Source organism: Phyllobates terribilis, unplaced genomic scaffold (assembly GCF_046119375.1).
Source record: "Phyllobates terribilis strain yellow unplaced genomic scaffold, ASM4611937v1 Scaffold_9__5_contigs__length_417890890, whole genome shotgun sequence".
NCBI classification, from domain to species: Eukaryota; Metazoa; Chordata; class Amphibia; order Anura; family Dendrobatidae; genus Phyllobates; species Phyllobates terribilis.
Genome location: NW_027362769.1, coordinates 147909941 through 147926670, shown reverse-complemented (window position 1 = coordinate 147926670; position 16730 = coordinate 147909941). Strand labels below are relative to the sequence as shown.

Genomic DNA, 16730 nt, shown 5'->3' with positions numbered 1-16730 from the left:
TTATCTATTATGCAGTATGAAACATTTTTGCAATAGTTTATTTTGTTATTAAAAGGTTATGACTACTTATCTTCTGCAGTTTGCATGCATTATGATATATAGCAAGCTGCTTGATTACTTTCAGTCTAAATTCTGACAGCTGTCAGATCAATCTTTATACGCTCTCTCCACTTCTGAACTCAAATCTGATTTATTTTTATTTGATTCAATGAGATTTGAGTCAAGATGAGGAAATTAAGAAGAGGAAAGTGATCAGAGGGAGACTTAAAATGACGGGGAGCTGTTGGAATTGAGACTGAACAGAATGGAGAAGCTTGCAGTGTATTGTAAAACATTCAAGCTGCAGAAGACAAACGGTTACAATAAAAGCAATTGCAGAAATGTTTCAGCCATGGCGACTTGACGGATGAACTCTCTGTAGGAAGATTGATCTTGCACAAGCCTAGATAGGTCCACCAGGATCTTCTCCACCATTATCTTGATAGTATCAAGCCATATTTCTCATACAATTTACGTAAACATTTGTGCCTTGTCCAATTTTTTTTTTCACGGACCCATAGACTTGCATTGGCAGTATTGATCCAAGACACAGATCAAAATCGGACATGTACCCGTGATTTTGTGTGTACCACTCGGTCTGACTATCGTAGGTACGAAAAAAACACAGATAGAACGCATCCGTGAAAAACGTCTTCGTTTTTATATGTGACTCTGTCAATGGCGATACATCAGAATTACCTCTGAAACATCCATTTAAATACACTTTACTGGCAAAGACAAATAATTTACACAAATTATACATTACAATACAGATGTCACAGAAAGTCATATCATTCTCTCCAGTGAAAAACATTTATCACCATGTTTTATGTTAATGACATTGACTCGTCCCACAGCTCTGTACAATGTATTCATTCATATCTGTCCTTGCTTTAGTGAAGCTTCCCAGCTGATTTCCATGAAACCGATACAATATAGTCAATTTCTTGGAAAGCCGCTTATCTGAACGGTATAATTTCATATTGTAAAAAATATTGAAGAAAAATTATACATAAATATAGGAATAATGTGACATATCCATGTAGCATCCTGGTCAGTAAATCAAAGGATTAGTGGTAAATCCACTGCCCACAGCGCGCCCCAAACTATGATCCAGAACGCATCAATAAAATCTGCTCCATCAGTAGTAACCCATAAGGAGAAGATGGGGGATTCTCAAATTTAATATTCAGCCTTCCGTTTTAAATTTTTCCAGTTTCTGGTATAAATATGGTAAATCCCCAGTGTCACAAGTGCCTTTACTTCCCAAAAAGGCACAAATTTTTGAGATTTTTATTTTTTTGCAACAATTGTGACACAGGACTGTTTATGATTGCTCCCCTCCTAAGGGCTCAAGCAAACGACCGTATTTTCGGTCCGAATGCGATCCGACAAAACATCGGATCGCACTCGGACCAATGTTTTTCTATGGGGCTGCGCACATATCCGAGCAATAAATCATGCACATGTCCGAGCAATAAATCGTGCACATGTCCAAGCAATAAATCGTGCACATGTCCGAGTCTGTCCGGGCAATAAATCTTGCACATGTCCGAGGAATGAATAGTGCACATGTCCGAGGAATGAATAGTGCACATGTCCGAGGAATGAATCGTGCACATGTCCAAGGAATAACTAGTGCGTATGTCCGAGGAATAAATAGTGCACATGTCCGAGGAATGAATAGTGCACATGTCCGAAGAATGAATCGTGCACATGTCCGAGGAATAAATAGTGCACATGTCCAAGGAGTGAATAGTGCACATGTCCGAGGAATAAATAGTGCACATGTCCGAGGAATGAATCGTGCACATGTCCGAGGAATAAATCGTGCACATGTCCGAGGAATAAATCGTGCACATGTCCAAGCAATAAATCGTGCACATGTCCGAGGAATAAATCGTGCACATGTCCGAGGAATAAATCGTGCACATGTCCGAGGAATAAATCGTGCACATGTCCGAGGAATAAATCGTGCACATGTCCGAGGAATAAATCGTGCACATGTCCGAAGAATAAATCGTGCACATGTCCGAGGAATAAATCGTGCACATGTCCGAGGAATGAATAGTGCACATGTCCGAGGAATGAATAGTGCACATGTCCGAGGAATGAATAGTGCACATGTCCGAAGAATGAATCGTGCACATGTCCGAGGAATAAATAGTGCACATGTCCAAGGAGTGAATAGTGCACATGTCTGAGGAATAAATAGTGCACATGTCCGAGGAATGAATCGTGCACATGTCCGAGGAATAAATCGTGCACATGTCCGAGGAATAAATCGTGCACATGTCCAAGCAATAAATCGTGCACATGTCCGAGGAATAAATCGTGCACATGTCCGAGGAATAAATCGTGCACATGTCCGAGGAATAAATCGTGCACATGTCCGAGGAATAAATCGTGCACATGTCCGAGGAATAAATCGTGCACACGTCCGAAGAATAAATCGTGCACATGTCCGAGGAATAAATCGTGCACATATCCGAGTCTGTCCGAGGAATAAATCGCAGTATGCACGATTTGCATTCGATATGCAGATCATATTCGGCCATGCAAGTCAATGAGTCCATGGAAAGCATCAGACTACACTCTGATTACATCTTAGTGCGGTGCGATGTTCATGGACTGACAGAATGAAGATGATGGAGACATTTTTTTCTCATCTTCTCATCTTTTTTCTCATCTTCTCATCTTCTCAAGAAAATCGGATCAAACTCTGATCAGAGTGTGATTAGCATAATCGGACTGATTTTCTCTGATGAGAGAAAATACAGTGGTGTGACCCTATCCAAATGATTATATATAAGCAGCACTGAAGCTTATCAAGTTTTTTTTTTCTTTTTTACTTTTTAAGCTGTCTGCTGGCTGTTAGTGAATAGACATATTTTTTTACTTCCAGAAGATTACCAAAAAATCCCCATCCTGCTCATGTGAAGATTACAAATGCACAACCAAGGCATGACCAATGCGGGATTTCAACCTGGGTGGATATAGAGGGTTCCTATTCAATCACCAAGAGCAGAGATCTTGGAAATAATCCAAAATTATTCCATTAAAGTTTTTTTTTTTTAAATCCATATTAAGAATTGTTTAGTGATTTCCTAAAAATGGGGTCATAACTATTGTGGTTGCAGGCACCCTGTTGGAAATTTTGCATTGGTGCCCATGAACTTAATGTTGCACCATTGGGGGGAAACCTTTAAGGGTGCGGCGTACAACCCCTGGCAAAAATTATGGAATCACCGGGCTCGGAGGATGTTCATTCAGTTGTTTAATGTGGTTGAAAAAAAGCAGATCACAGACATGGCACAAAACTAAAGTAATTTCAAATGGCAACTTTAGGGCTTTAAGAAACACTAAAAGAAATCAAGATTAAAAATGTGGTACTCAGTAAGGGTAATTTTTTTCAGACCAAGCAGAGGGAAAAAATTATGGAATCACTCAATTCTGAGGAAATAAATATGGAATCATGAAAAACAAACACCCAAAAGAACACTCCAATACATCACTAGTATTTTGTTGCACCACCTCTGGCTTTAATAACAGCTTGCAGTCTCTGAGGCATGGACTTAATGAGTGTCAAACAGTATTCTTCATCAATCTGGCTCCAACTTTCTCTGATTGCTGCTGCCAGATCAGCTTTGCAGGTTGGAGCTTTGTCATGGACCATTTTCTTGAACTTCCACCAAAGATTTTCAATTGGATTGAGATCCGGACTATTTGCAGGCCATGACATTGACCTTATGTGTCTTCTTTCAAGGAATGTTTTCACAGTTTTTGCTCTATGGCAGGATGCATTTGACGCGCCCCTGGGCCTGTGTCGCGCTGCGTTGCGCACGCGGGAGCTTACCCGGAGCCGGATCTGTTGAGGGTTGTAGTCTCGTGGCGGTGATCCGGTCCGTGCCCAGGGAGTCAGACTAAGTGGCGCTGTATTAGCAGTAGATGTTGGATGACTACGCCACCCGTTGAGTACAGCTAAGGAGCTGCTGCTGCAGGGCAGACCGCTGAGGCCGGTGGTAGGATTGTGCAGCGTGATAGTATAACCCCCAACGGGAGGGGTATGGCCTCAGGGCAGCCGACGTGGATGATGGGGGTAGCAGGAACCACTCGGAGACGGTACTGTGTAGTTCAGGGTCTTTACTGGTGACAAAGATAGACCCTCCCGGAGTACTGGCTAGCGATTGGGGCCTGGTCAGTCCTTGAGCAGATGGGATCTCCCCTGGCCAGGCGGAGTTGTAGGCCTCCCAAACTAACGATACTCTTCTGGCTACCTTGCTAGAGGCGGGTATAAGTAGCCCACGTCCCTGAGTGTACCGTGTGGTGCTCACCCGTATGGCCGGTGACTCGGGGCCTTCGGGTTTCTGGGCCAGAGGACCTGCAATCCCCTGCCGGTCGGTTTCTGCTGCTGGATAGGAGTTAGTCCCCACAGCCTCGGACTCCGGGTCCGGTGATAACTTCTCAGTCAGGGCGAGCTCTGCAGCTGCCAGCCCCTGACTCCTTGTAACACTGCTCCCACAGAGCTCCTGTTGTTTCTTCCTATATTTGCTTCTTTTCTCTGCTTCTTCTCTACTCACTCACCCTGCCTCAGCCCTAGGTTTATATAGGGGAAGTTCTTCCCCTCCCAGGACTGGGCAGGAGGTGTGGCATGCATAGGATCCCTGACCAAGAGACCTCCCACCTGCTCTCAGACATAACATTGCTGTTACTGTGGAAAACCAGACCCCTGGGGTGCCACATTCCCCCCTAGTGAAATTTAGTACTCCGGGACTAAACATATTTTAGAAAAACATAACAAGATATAACAATAACAATAAGGAAACACATAAAGGTGGTCACGGCATGTCCGTAACCGGGTGCAGTCTTTGAAGAAAGCAAGGTGTCCATTTCACCAAAACAGGGAGACGTAACCAGGTAGGGGTCTGTCCTGCCCCGAGTCCTTAACAGTCTTTAGTCCGTCCTGGGTTACGCTCCAACTATGTACAAAGGATTCCCGGTAAATCCACCAAGGACTCCTAAAAATAACTAGAAACACATAATTATACACAAGCAACAATAAACAGGTAACCACAAATAAAACAATTTATACACTTCAAATCCTCCAACGTGCGGGTAACTGGCCCCTAGTGGCCCTAGTGGACCTACGGAGCTGACTGTCTGGCCCTGAACTACAGGGTGTAGGAGCTGTTAAGGGTAAACTGGGCAGCGGTCTACGGGCCCTTTGGCTCACTAGGGATATGGCAGGCTCACTGCAAGCAGAGGGTTGATCCTCCTGGTCTGCTGGTGTGGGGTCTTCTGCCTCCAGGACCGGCTGTTCTTCCAGCTCTACCTGTTGCTCCGTAGGTGCTTGGGATGCTGGTTGGAGGAAGGTGAGTACGGGTACCACAACTGCACCATTGACTTGAGTCCAAGACCGAGGGAAGTCTCCGAGCACAGTATTAACCATGTCTTCCCTTTCCTCTACGGGTCGAGGGTCTTCTTGTTCCTCTTCAGGGTTCCGTAGCTGTTCGGGACACTTCTTCAGGTGATCCCGGGATACAATGGTTGTGGTTTCCCCTCCGTCTTTACTGATGGTACAGACCTTTGGGTTGTCGTGGCTTGAGGGCAGTACGGTGTACGGGTCCTTCTCCCACTGGTCGTCCAACTTGTGGAGCCGTCTTTTTCTCTTCAAGACCTGCTCTCCGGGTACCAGGGGAACAGCGGGAGCATGCTGGTTGTAAGTTTTCTCTTGTCTTTCCCTAGCCTGACAGAGACTTCGCTCCACACTCTCCTGTACTCTCCGGTACTGCTGCTGCCTCTCTGTGTCCCAGTCTGCTTCTGGTGAAGTGTCCTCAGGTGTCAGGACTCCCATTTCCAGGTCAACAGGTAACTTACCAGGTCTCGCCCTCATTAGGTAAGCCGGGGTACAGTTGGTGGAACCTACCGGGATGTGGTTGTATAGGTCCACCAGATCGGGCAGCTTCTCAGGCCACAGACTGCGTTCTTCCAGGGGCAACGTTTTCAGAAGATCCATTACCACCTGGTTCATTTTCTCACAAAGTCCATTAGTTTGCGGATGATAGGGTGTCGTCCTTATCTTCCGGCAGCCATACAGAGTGCAGAACTCTTGGAAGACCTCCGCTTCAAAGGCAGGTCCCTGGTCTGTCAACACTTGGTCCGGGTACCCGTGTGGACGGCAGAAATGCTGCTGGAAGGCTCTCGCTGCTGTTCGAGCTGTTAAGTCCTTGACGGGGACGACAACCAAGAACCGGGAGTAGTGATCCACGATGGTTAGTGCGTAGACGTAGCCACTTCTGCTTGGGGTCAGTTTTACATGATCCAAGGCTACCAGTTCCAACGGCTGCCGGGTGACGATGGACTGCAGGGGAGTCTTCTGGCTGGCACGGTCCTTCCTTCTTAGGTTGCACGGGCCACAGTCTCTGCACCACCTCTCGATGGTTCCCCTCATGCCTACCCAGTGGAACCGCTCGCGCAGCAGGAACTCCAGCTTCTTCCATCCGAAGTGTCCAGCCCCGTCGTGGTATGCCTCCATCACCATGGCTGCGTCTCTTCGTGGCACCACTACTTGCCAGATTAGTTCATGCGTCCGGGAGTTAACCATTCTGCGGCACAACTTCCCCTTATAAAGGAACAGTCGACTCTTCTCAGCCCACAGTTGCTTGGCTTCCTCCGGAGCGTCTGGGTCAAGGCGAGCCTCTGGCCGAGTCAGCATCTCCTTCACCAGTCGGACGGCAGGGTCACTGTCTTGCGTTTCCTCCCAGTTGTAGTGAGGCAAGGGGTTAAACGTAGCAGCTTGCTTACTCCTTACCCGGTGGGAATACTAGATAGTCCCATGCCGGTGGAACGCAGGGAGTTCGACTTCTTCCAGTCCCTCTGGATCTTCTCCTACGTCCGGTAGGTTTGGCATCCTGGACAGGGCGTCCGCGTTGGTATTGGAGCGTCCTGCCCGGTATTTGATTGTGAACTCGTAGTTGGACAGACGGGCCATCCATCTCTGCTCTAGGGCACCGAGTCTTGCTGTGTCCAGGTGTGTCAACGGGTTGTTATCCGTGTACACGACGAACCGGGAAGAAGCGAGGTAGTGCTTAAAGCGTTCGGTGACTGCCCACACCACTGCCAGGAACTCTAGCTTAAATGAGCTGTAATTCTCAGGGTTTCTCTCGGTGGGTCGCAGTTTTCGGCTGGCGTAAGCGATTACTCGTTCTTTCCCCTGCTGGATCTGGGACAGCACGGCTCCTAGCCCGATGTTACTTGCGTCGGTGTAGAGGATAAAGGGCTGGCTGTAATCCGGGTACGCCAGGATTTCATCCCCCGTGAGGGCCATCTTCAGCTGGCGGAAGGACTCCTCTTCCAACTTCTCCCATCTGAAGGGCGGCTTCTGGTTCTTGGCCTTCCGGGACTGGCCTATCAGGAGGTCCTGCATAGGAGCTGCCTTTTTGGTGAAACCGGGGATGAACCTGCGGTAGTAGCCTACCAACCCGAGGAACTGCCGCACTTCCTTTACACTGGAGGGACTTGGCCATTCCTTAATTGCGGTGATCTTATCAGGGTCGGGAGCCACTCCGTCAGCGCTCACCACGTGTCCCAGGTACTGCACCTTTGGTTTCAGGAGGTGACACTTGGAGGGTTTCACCTTTAGGCCGTAGCTTGCCAGAGCTTCGAACACTTCCGCCAGGTGTTTCAGGTGGTCCTCATGAGTCTTAGAATATACGATGACATCGTCCAGGTACAACAGGACCGTCTCGAAGTTTCTATGACCCAGACAGCACTCCATTAATCGTTGGAAGGTTCCTGGTGCGTTGCAGAGTCCGAACGGCATGCAGGTAAACTCGCTAAGTCCCATCGGGGTGGTGAATGCGGTCTTCTCCCGGTCCGCCTCTGCTACAGGAACCTGCCAGTACCCACTAGTGAGATCCAAGGTAGAGAAGAAGTTAGCAGATCTTAAAGCAGCCAAAGACTCCTCTATCCTTGGTAAGGGGTACGCATCCTTGTGTGTGATACGGTTGATTTTCCGGTAATCTACACACATCCTCATGGTGTTGTCTTTCTTTTTGACTAAGACTAGTGGAGCTGCCCAGGGGCTACAGCTATCCCTGATCACCCCAGCCTCCTTCATGTCTCTAAGCATCCCCTTGGCGTGTTGGTAGTGTGCAGGGGGTACGGGTCGATACCTCTCTTTTATGGGAGGATGGTCTCCCGTGGGGATGTGGTGTTCTACCCCCTTGACTCGCCCGAAGTCTAACGGGTGTTTACTAAACACTCTCTCGTACTCTTGAACCACCCGATAGACTCCCTGTTTCTGATGTGAGGGAGTGGAGTCAGTACCCAAATGTAGTTGCTGACACCAGTCCTCCATTGTTTTCTTAGAGCCGTTACCTTCCTCCGGGTGAGATGGAGGCAAGGGTTCCACAGATTGTATAGCATTTTGGTTAATGGTATATAATTTGGCTAGCGTGGCATACCGGGGCAGGTACACTTCCCTCTTCCCGATATTGATTATGCGAACGGGCACCCTCCCATGGCGTACATTAACCACCCCCCGTGCTGTCAAGATGGTGGGCCTACTGTCTGAGTAAACTGGTTCTACCATTGCCTGGTAATCTCTACCTCTCAGACCAATAGCTGCCCGGCACCAAATCATCATTTCACTTTTTGGGGGCATGGCAATAGGGAAAGGGTCACACATTCTCACGCTACCAATCTCACCGCCGGAGAGTTCCACCTGTTGCTGTCGCATCAGTGCCCGGATCTCTTTTTGGAGCACTCGCTGCTCGCCGGAGCTGGCGTTCTTGGCAACCTGCTGTAAAAGGAAAATCACCTCTGCAAGACAATTTTCAATTACATTAGTTCCTAGAGTTATCTTTGGGTGACTCTCGTGTTTGTCAATGTCTACAATGATCAGTCCCTGTGCTGCCAGTTCAACTCTACCAATTTTAATGGTCACCTCTTTAAATCCGATCTGTGGCACGGGCTGACCATTGCTGGCGATGATACTCAAGTCGTCGTCAGGGTAGCGGGTAATATCCGAGTCATTCCAGTACTGCTTGAAGAGCACGTACGGGATGGTGGTGACCTGTGACCCGGTGTCCAGTAGGGCACTCATAGGAATGCCATCCAGTACCACAGGCAAGACTGGACGTCCTCCCACATATTTGTCGCGCCAGTTTGATGGGCCTGATGATCTTTTTCCTAGGGGTTGGCCCTCTACCCTAGGTTGTGCCAGTTTAAAGGACAGTACCTTGCCATATGTCCGGGTTGATTACAGCGGCGGCAGATGGGTCGTCCGTCCTCGTTGTATCGGTCGCTGGGTCTTCCTCTGGCCGGTGGGGTCCTCCTTGGTCGACGCCACGGGATGTCCTCCGGTCCGGATGCCAGCTGGATCTTCCCTGGAGTGGAAACCTGTAAAGACTGCACAGTTCGGGTTAGCGCAGCAACGCTTTTAGCTAGCTCTTGGACCTGATGGTGCAGGTCTGGAGCCGAGTCATTGTTCAAAGCCTGCACATCAGCTCCCACAGGCCCTGCCGACAAGGGCGCCGCCTCCTGGTGGTAGGTGGTAGTGGGGCGTCTGTGGGTCACAACGCCACCTGGTGCCGGTTCTCGGAGCACCCGGATGGCTCTGTCCTTGAACTGTGCAAATCCCAGATGAGGGTCCTGTAAGGCCATTGCCCGCAACTGGGTTCGGTGGGCATTGCAATATAAACCCTCTATAAATTGTTCAGTTAACAGCCTGTCCTCGTCTCCCACGCCGTCAGGGTCGGTCTGCTTAATGGCTCTCAGGGCCTCTTGTAGGTTCAGGGCATAGTCCCTTATACTCTTATGTGCCCGCTGTTTGCACCCGTAGAATCTAAGCTTGATCTCGGCTGAGGTGCGGGTATCAAAGGTGTCCCTCAGCCGGGTTAGTATCCCTGCGACAGTCCTCCCCCCAGGTGGCCAGGACTTTACCTCCCTTTGGGCTGCCCCGGTTAATTGGGCCACCAGGATGCTTACTTTTTGCTCCTCTGTGAGGGGGTACACCTGGAAGAGGCTATCCAGTTTTTCTCTAAAGTCCTGCAGGGTATGTGACTCCCCTGAGTACTGGGGTAGCCAGGCTGCCCCCGGGATATAGGGCATGGTGAAAGGCATGACCGCAACAGCGGTGGCGCTGGCGGGGGTTGGAGCGGTGAAGCTCTCCTCCGTATCCAACATCCTTCTCCCCCCTAGTGGACCGTGGCCTACCTTGCGATGATCCTCTTCCGTAGGCCGCGGCTCCGCAGTGGATCGTCAGGGTTGAGGACCTTCCGTCGCGCTCCTGTGACGTCGGCGTCTGCTGGGCTCCTTCCAGGACCTTACGCAACGTCCGGACGTGAGGCGGGGCTTCAGTTCTCGCGCGTTTTTGGAGTCCACGCCCCTCTTCTTCCCGCGCGGCGTCCTCAAGATGGCGTCCAATGGCGGGAAAACTCCACGGATGGCGGGAAGAAGGCCGAAGATGGCGCCGGATGGCGGGAAAACTCCACCGATGGCGGGAAGAAAGCGGAAGATGGCGCCGGATGGCGGGAATCTTCACGACGGGTAAGTTTTCACAGTCTTTTTCAGGCACGCAGTACCCGGTGGTTGCGGGCACGAGATCCTGCCGACTACGCCAAAAGTTGACGCGCCCCTGGGCCTGTGTCGCGCTGCGTTGCGCACGCGGGAGCTTACCCGGAGCCGGATCTGTTGAGGGTTGTAGTCTCGTGGCGGTGATCCGGTCCGTGCCCAGGGAGTCAGACTAAGTGGCGCTGTATTAGCAGTAGATGTTGGATGATTACGCCACCCGTTGAGTACAGCTAAGGAGCTGCTGCTGCAGGGCAGACCGCTGAGGCCGGTGGTAGGATTGTGCAGCGTGATAGTATAACCCCCAACGGGAGGGGTATGGCCTCAGGGCAGCCGACGTGGATGATGGGGGTAGCAGGAACCACTCGGAGACGGTACTGTGTAGTTCAGGGTCTTTACTGGTGACAAAGATAGACCCTCCCGGAGTACTGGCTAGCGATTGGGGCCTGGTCAGTCCTTGAGCAGATGGGATCTCCCCTGGCCAGGCGGAGTTGTAGGCCTCCCAAACTAACGATACTCTTCTGGCTACCTTGCTAGAGGCGGGTATAAGTAGCCCACGTCCCTGAGTGTACCGTGTGGTGCTCACCCGTATGGCCGGTGACTCGGGGCCTTCGGGTTTCTGGGCCAGAGGACCTGCAATCCCCTGCCGGTCGGTTTCTGCTGCTGGATAGGAGTTAGTCCCCACAGCCTCGGACTCCGGGTCCGGTGATAACTTCTCAGTCAGGGCGAGCTCTGCAGCTGCCAGCCCCTGACTCCTTGTAACACTGCTCCCACAGAGCTCCTGTTGTTTCTTCCTATATTTGCTTCTTTTCTCTGCTTCTTCTCTACTCACTCACCCTGCCTCAGCCCTAGGTTTATATAGGGGAAGTTCTTCCCCTCCCAGGACTGGGCAGGAGGTGTGGCATGCATAGGATCCCTGACCAAGAGACCTGCCACCTGCTCTCAGACATAACATTGCTGTTACTGTGGAAAACCAGACCCCTGGGGTGCCACACATTATCATCTTGAAAAATGATGTCATCATCCCCAAGCATCCTTTCAATTGATGGGATAAGAAAACTGTCCAAAATATCAATGTAAACTTGGGCATTTATTGAAGATATAATGACAGCCATCTCCCCAGTGCCTTTACCTGACATGCAGCCCCATATCATCAATGACTGTGGAAATTTGCATGTTCTCTTCATGCAGTCATCATTATAAATCTCATTGGAATGGCACCAAACAAAAGTTCCAGCATCATCACCTTGCCCAATGCAGATTCCCGATTTATCACTGAATATGACTTTCATCCAGTTAGCCACAGTCCACGATTGCTTTTCCTTAGCCCATTGTAACCTTGTTTTTTTCTGTTTAGGTGTTAATGATGGCTTATGGTTAGCTTTTCTGTATGTAAATCCCATTTCCTTTAGGCGGTTTTGTGGCGCCCCTGAGGGTTCAGTCGCCACAGGGGTACTGCACCTCAGAATGAGGTGTGGTATCTCCTCTCCAAGGTAAGGATGGAGCACCACACAGGACCCCAACTACACACTCAACACTAAACCACTCCAGTTCTGTAGGGGGCCTAAAAAGCACCATAGTGCTGCCCCGGGCCGGAATGGAGGAGTTGGAGGGAACCAAAGTTAGGGGGAACCATGTAGTGAGTGAGGGTGGAGGAAGCACTTTACTTTAGCACTTAATAGAATCATCTATAACTGGAGGCCATTTTAATAACCGGGTCGTGGGTCTTTTGGACGGCAGGTCAGCACAAGGCTGCCGTCGTCTCAGGGTCCACGGTTCCCGGTCTCAGGCCTCGAGACGGGGGATTGGGGCAGAGTTATAACCGGCTCTGTCCCCGGTCAGAGTCCAACCAAGAAAACCCAGGAGGGGAGCTGAGGAGTTAGGCTCAGGGGGTGCGAACGTAGCATAGTCGCCACCTGCATACCTTATTCTGGCCCTGCCAGAGAGACCCTGCCGCAAGAGGGGGTACCGGTCCCCGATTATCTGACTTTGCACTTCACGTGTCTGTCGGAAAAGTCTGGAGGCTAATGTGGATCCCAGGGGGATACGGACGGAGCGGAATCTCCACCTGTATTCCTTAATCTGAGTTCATCCAGAGGCACCCGGCCTGAAGCCACGTTCTCACCACTAGTAACCAAGAAGGGCACCCAGTCGGTCCGGGAGCTACACGCTACCCATCAAGGACATCGCAGTACCCATACGGGACACAGTGGGGGACACAAGGTGGGAGAAGTACAACAGGAGAGGAACATTTTAGAGCAGGGGTCCTGTCAAGCACTCCTGAACTACCTGGAGTGTACTGAACCCCACCCTGGCGGCCGCAGCTCGCCGTGTGATAGCAGAGAGAAGCTCTGAGCTGAGAAAGCACCACCCTGAGTAAACACTTGGATGACTTCAAATACTGCCTCTGTCTGTTCCTTTTCTCCGCGGCGCTGCAACCGCCAATGCTCTACCTTGCATTCCTTCTCCTACGCTGCCCTGAGGCCCCGCTCCACCTGTGGGGAGCCGCACCAACTAAGCTGCCTGATCACCGGCCTCAGAGGACTGTAGCAGCGCTGGTGATCCTCACCAGACACCACGGGTGGCATCACGAACATTCCCCTTTCCCATACACTTTTCCCCCATTACTTCTTGCTTTTAAGAGTGACCCCAGGGTACGGCCCCGGGAGCCAGACACCGCGACATCCCCCAAAGCTAACAGCAAGGCCCGGGCGCCGAGTCATCCCCATCCCCTGGGCGCGTCAGTTTCTTACAGTTCGGTCACAGACATTGACTCCAGTTTCCTCCCATTCGTTCCATTCGTTTTCTTGTGCATTTCCTGTTTTGGAGACATATTGCTTTAAGTTTCCAGTCTTGACGCTTTGATGTCTTCCTTGGTCTATGTTTGCCTTTAACAACCTTCCCATGTTGTTTGTATTTGGTCCAGATTTTAGATACAGCTGACTGTGAACAACCAACATCTTTTGCAGCATTGCGTGATGATTTACCTTCTTTTAAGAGTTTGATAATCTTCTCCTTTGTTTCAATTGACATCTCTCCTGTTGGAGCCATGATTCATGTCAGTCCACTTGGTGCAACAGCTCTCCAAGGTGTGATCACTCCTTTTTAGATGCAGACTAACGAGCAGATCTAATTTGATGCAGGTGTCAGTTTTGGAAATGAAAATTTACAGGGTGATTCCATAAATTTTTCCTCAGAATTGAGTGATTCCATAATTTTTTCCCTCTGCTTGGTCTGAAAAAAATTACCCTCACTGAGTACCACATTTTTTATCTTGATTTCTTTTAGTGTTTCTTAAAGCCCTAAAGTTGCCATTTGAAATGACTTTAGTTTTGTGCCATGTCTGTGATCTGCTTTTTTTCAACAACATTAAACAACTGAATGAACATCCTCCGAGTCCGGTGATTCCATTTGTTTGCCACGCCAAATCTTGCACATGCGAGCATAGGCTTACTATGGGTTAAATTATCGCAGTCAGCGGGGCAGAAATGAATACAAATGGTATAAATAAAAGTAAAGGATAATATGACTGAAAGCCATGAATAATCCGTACGTAATTACTATTATTTACAAGCTTACGGCTGGTCGGGCCCCGCGGTAATGTGCATGTGTAGGAAGTTGAGATTTGTTTTGTTCTGTATCATATTTTCGTCTCCAGGAAAACGGTGGTTTGTCCAATAATCGATGTAATAAGTGATGACACATTTGAGTACATGGCCGGTTCAGACATGACTTACGGTGGATTTAATTGGAAATTGAATTTTCGCTGGTATCCTGTCCCCCAGAGAGAAATGGACAGAAGGAAAGGAGACCGAACATTACCAGTAAGGTAAATGGTGGATACTTTGTTAGACGCATGGCCGGCCGCGCACATATATTTACAGAGGAGTCAATACAAATAGAAAAAAAAAAAACAAGCAGTAAACGATCCATTCAAGGAAGCAAAGCAACAAAAGCAGAAAGACGGCGCGCGACGTCCTAATGAGTCTACACACGTCCCGCCGCAAAATAATGTTCTGCGCTACAGAAAATACTATAACCTCCCCATAAATAATAGATCGCTCATTTAACCCCTTAAGGGTGCAGCCAATTTTTCATTTTGCGCTTTCGTTTTAATCCTCCTCTTCTACCAAGAGCAGTATCTTTGTCATTTTTCCATCAGCATAGCTATATGAAGGCTTGTTGTTTTTTTTTTTGTTTTTTTTTTGTAGGGCGAGTTGTAGTTTTGAATGACACCATTCTAAAAAGGGGAAAAAAAATCTAAGGTGACATGATATCTCACTTGTAGATATTTTTTTATTGCTTTTTTTTTTTTTGCTTTAGTGTTTTCAAAAAACAAATCTGAACCAAAAATTAGGATTGTGTCGCCGTAACATTTTTTTTAATTTTTCCGTTTAGGCAAGGCTTGTTTTTTTTTTTTTTTGCTGTAGTCACATTTTTGGGATAGATACGACATTTTGATTGTTTTTATTGCATTTTCTTGAGTTAGTATGTAGAGATAAGCGAACCCCGAACATAAAACTTGAGCATTCGTACTGGACAGTTACTGTCCGTTGCTAAACACCGAACACAGACTTTCCCAGGAAGTCCGTTGCAATGTTCGGAGTTCTGGAGAAGAGAGAGATTGAAAAGAGAGGGAGAGAGTCCGGGTCCCCATTGTTATCAATAGGGTTCGGTTTCTGGTTCAAGTTTGTGTACAGTTCTGGTACTTGAACCGAACTTTGGATTAACGTTCGGGTCGGGTACCAGAACCCAAACTTCCTCAGGTAAGCTCATCCCTATTGGTATGAAGACAAAAAAAACAGCAATTCTGGCATTGTGATTTTTTTTTTCTTTACGCCATTTATCATATAAGTTAAAACATATTAGCAGAGATCAGACTTTAATAGATGTAGAGAGATAGAAAATATTCTTATCTTTTATTTTTTTTTAACTTCTTAATCTTTGAATGGAGAAAACGGGAGTGTTTTCAAAGTTTTACATTTTTTAAAAAAAATATTTTTACTCATCACATTACTTTTTAGTCCGTAGCTGACATGAACCTGCAATTGTGTGAACTTTTCTACTACATACTGCAGTACCAAAATATTGCCTATGAAGCCTATAGGAGACATGAGCACTAGTGATGAGCGAGCATGCTCGTTACTCGAGATTTACGAGCGTGCTCGGGTGTTTTCCGAGTATCTTCAGAGTGCTCGGGTGTTATGTTTCAGTCACGCTGCGCTCATCATTTGCGAATGTTTGACAGCTTTAATACATGTGAGGAATGCCTGTTTCTTAGGCAATCCTTACATGTATTAAAGCTGTCAAGCAGTCGCAAATCATGAGCACGGAGTGGCTGAAACATAACACTCGAGCACGCTGAAGATACTCGGCAAGCACCTGAGCATGCTTGCCGAAAGGGTTAACAGAACATACTCACTCATCACTAGTAAGTAGGTGAGGAGAGGTGCTGACTAGTGATGAGCGAGTATGTTCTGTTAACCCTTTTGGCGAGCATGCTCGGGTACTCGCCGAGTATCTTCAGTGTGCTCGGGTGATATGTTTTATGCCTAAGAAACAGGCATTCCTCACATGTATTAAAGCTTTCAAACAGTCGCAAAGCATGAGCACGGAGTGATGAAAACATAACACCCGAGCACACTGAAGACACTTGGAAAACACCCGAGCATGCTCGTAAATCTCAAGTAACAAGCATGCTCGCTCATCACTACTGCTGACCATGATCGCTTTAAAAGGGGTTGTTCAGGGTGTACAAAATAATTTTTAATAGGGCTCAGATTGGTTTTAAAAAAACATCTAGGAAATACTCATCCTCACCGATCAACCACAGCTCTAGTTCTGACTTTCACCATGTCAACACTGATCACTATTTCTTAGTGTTATCTCAAAACATTGGAAATGGTTGGCTTGGACAGTGATTGGCTTAGAAGGCATTTCCAGTTATTTTTGGTGTGAAAATTAATCACAGGTAAACTTGTTATTTAAAGGGAATCTGTCAGCAGGTGTTTTTCTATTTAATCTGAGAACAGCATAATATACAGTAGAGCAAGAGAGCCTGATTCCAGGGATGTGCACTTATTAGGCCGTGTGTTGTAGTTTCAATGAAATCAGCAGGG

At 48.2% G+C, this 16730-nt stretch overlaps 1 protein-coding gene across 2 annotated transcripts in view; it reads left to right on the top strand.

Moving 5' to 3' along the window:
- Window positions 1–16730, top strand: part of GALNT13 (polypeptide N-acetylgalactosaminyltransferase 13) — a 556185-nt gene that overhangs the window by 261803 nt on the left and 277652 nt on the right. For both annotated transcript variants that reach the window (XM_073647161.1, XM_073647160.1), the window contains exon 5: window positions 14270–14440. In XM_073647161.1, coding sequence (XP_073503262.1) covers window positions 14270–14440 — 171 coding nt within the window. The remainder of the gene's footprint in view (window positions 1–14269; window positions 14441–16730) is intronic.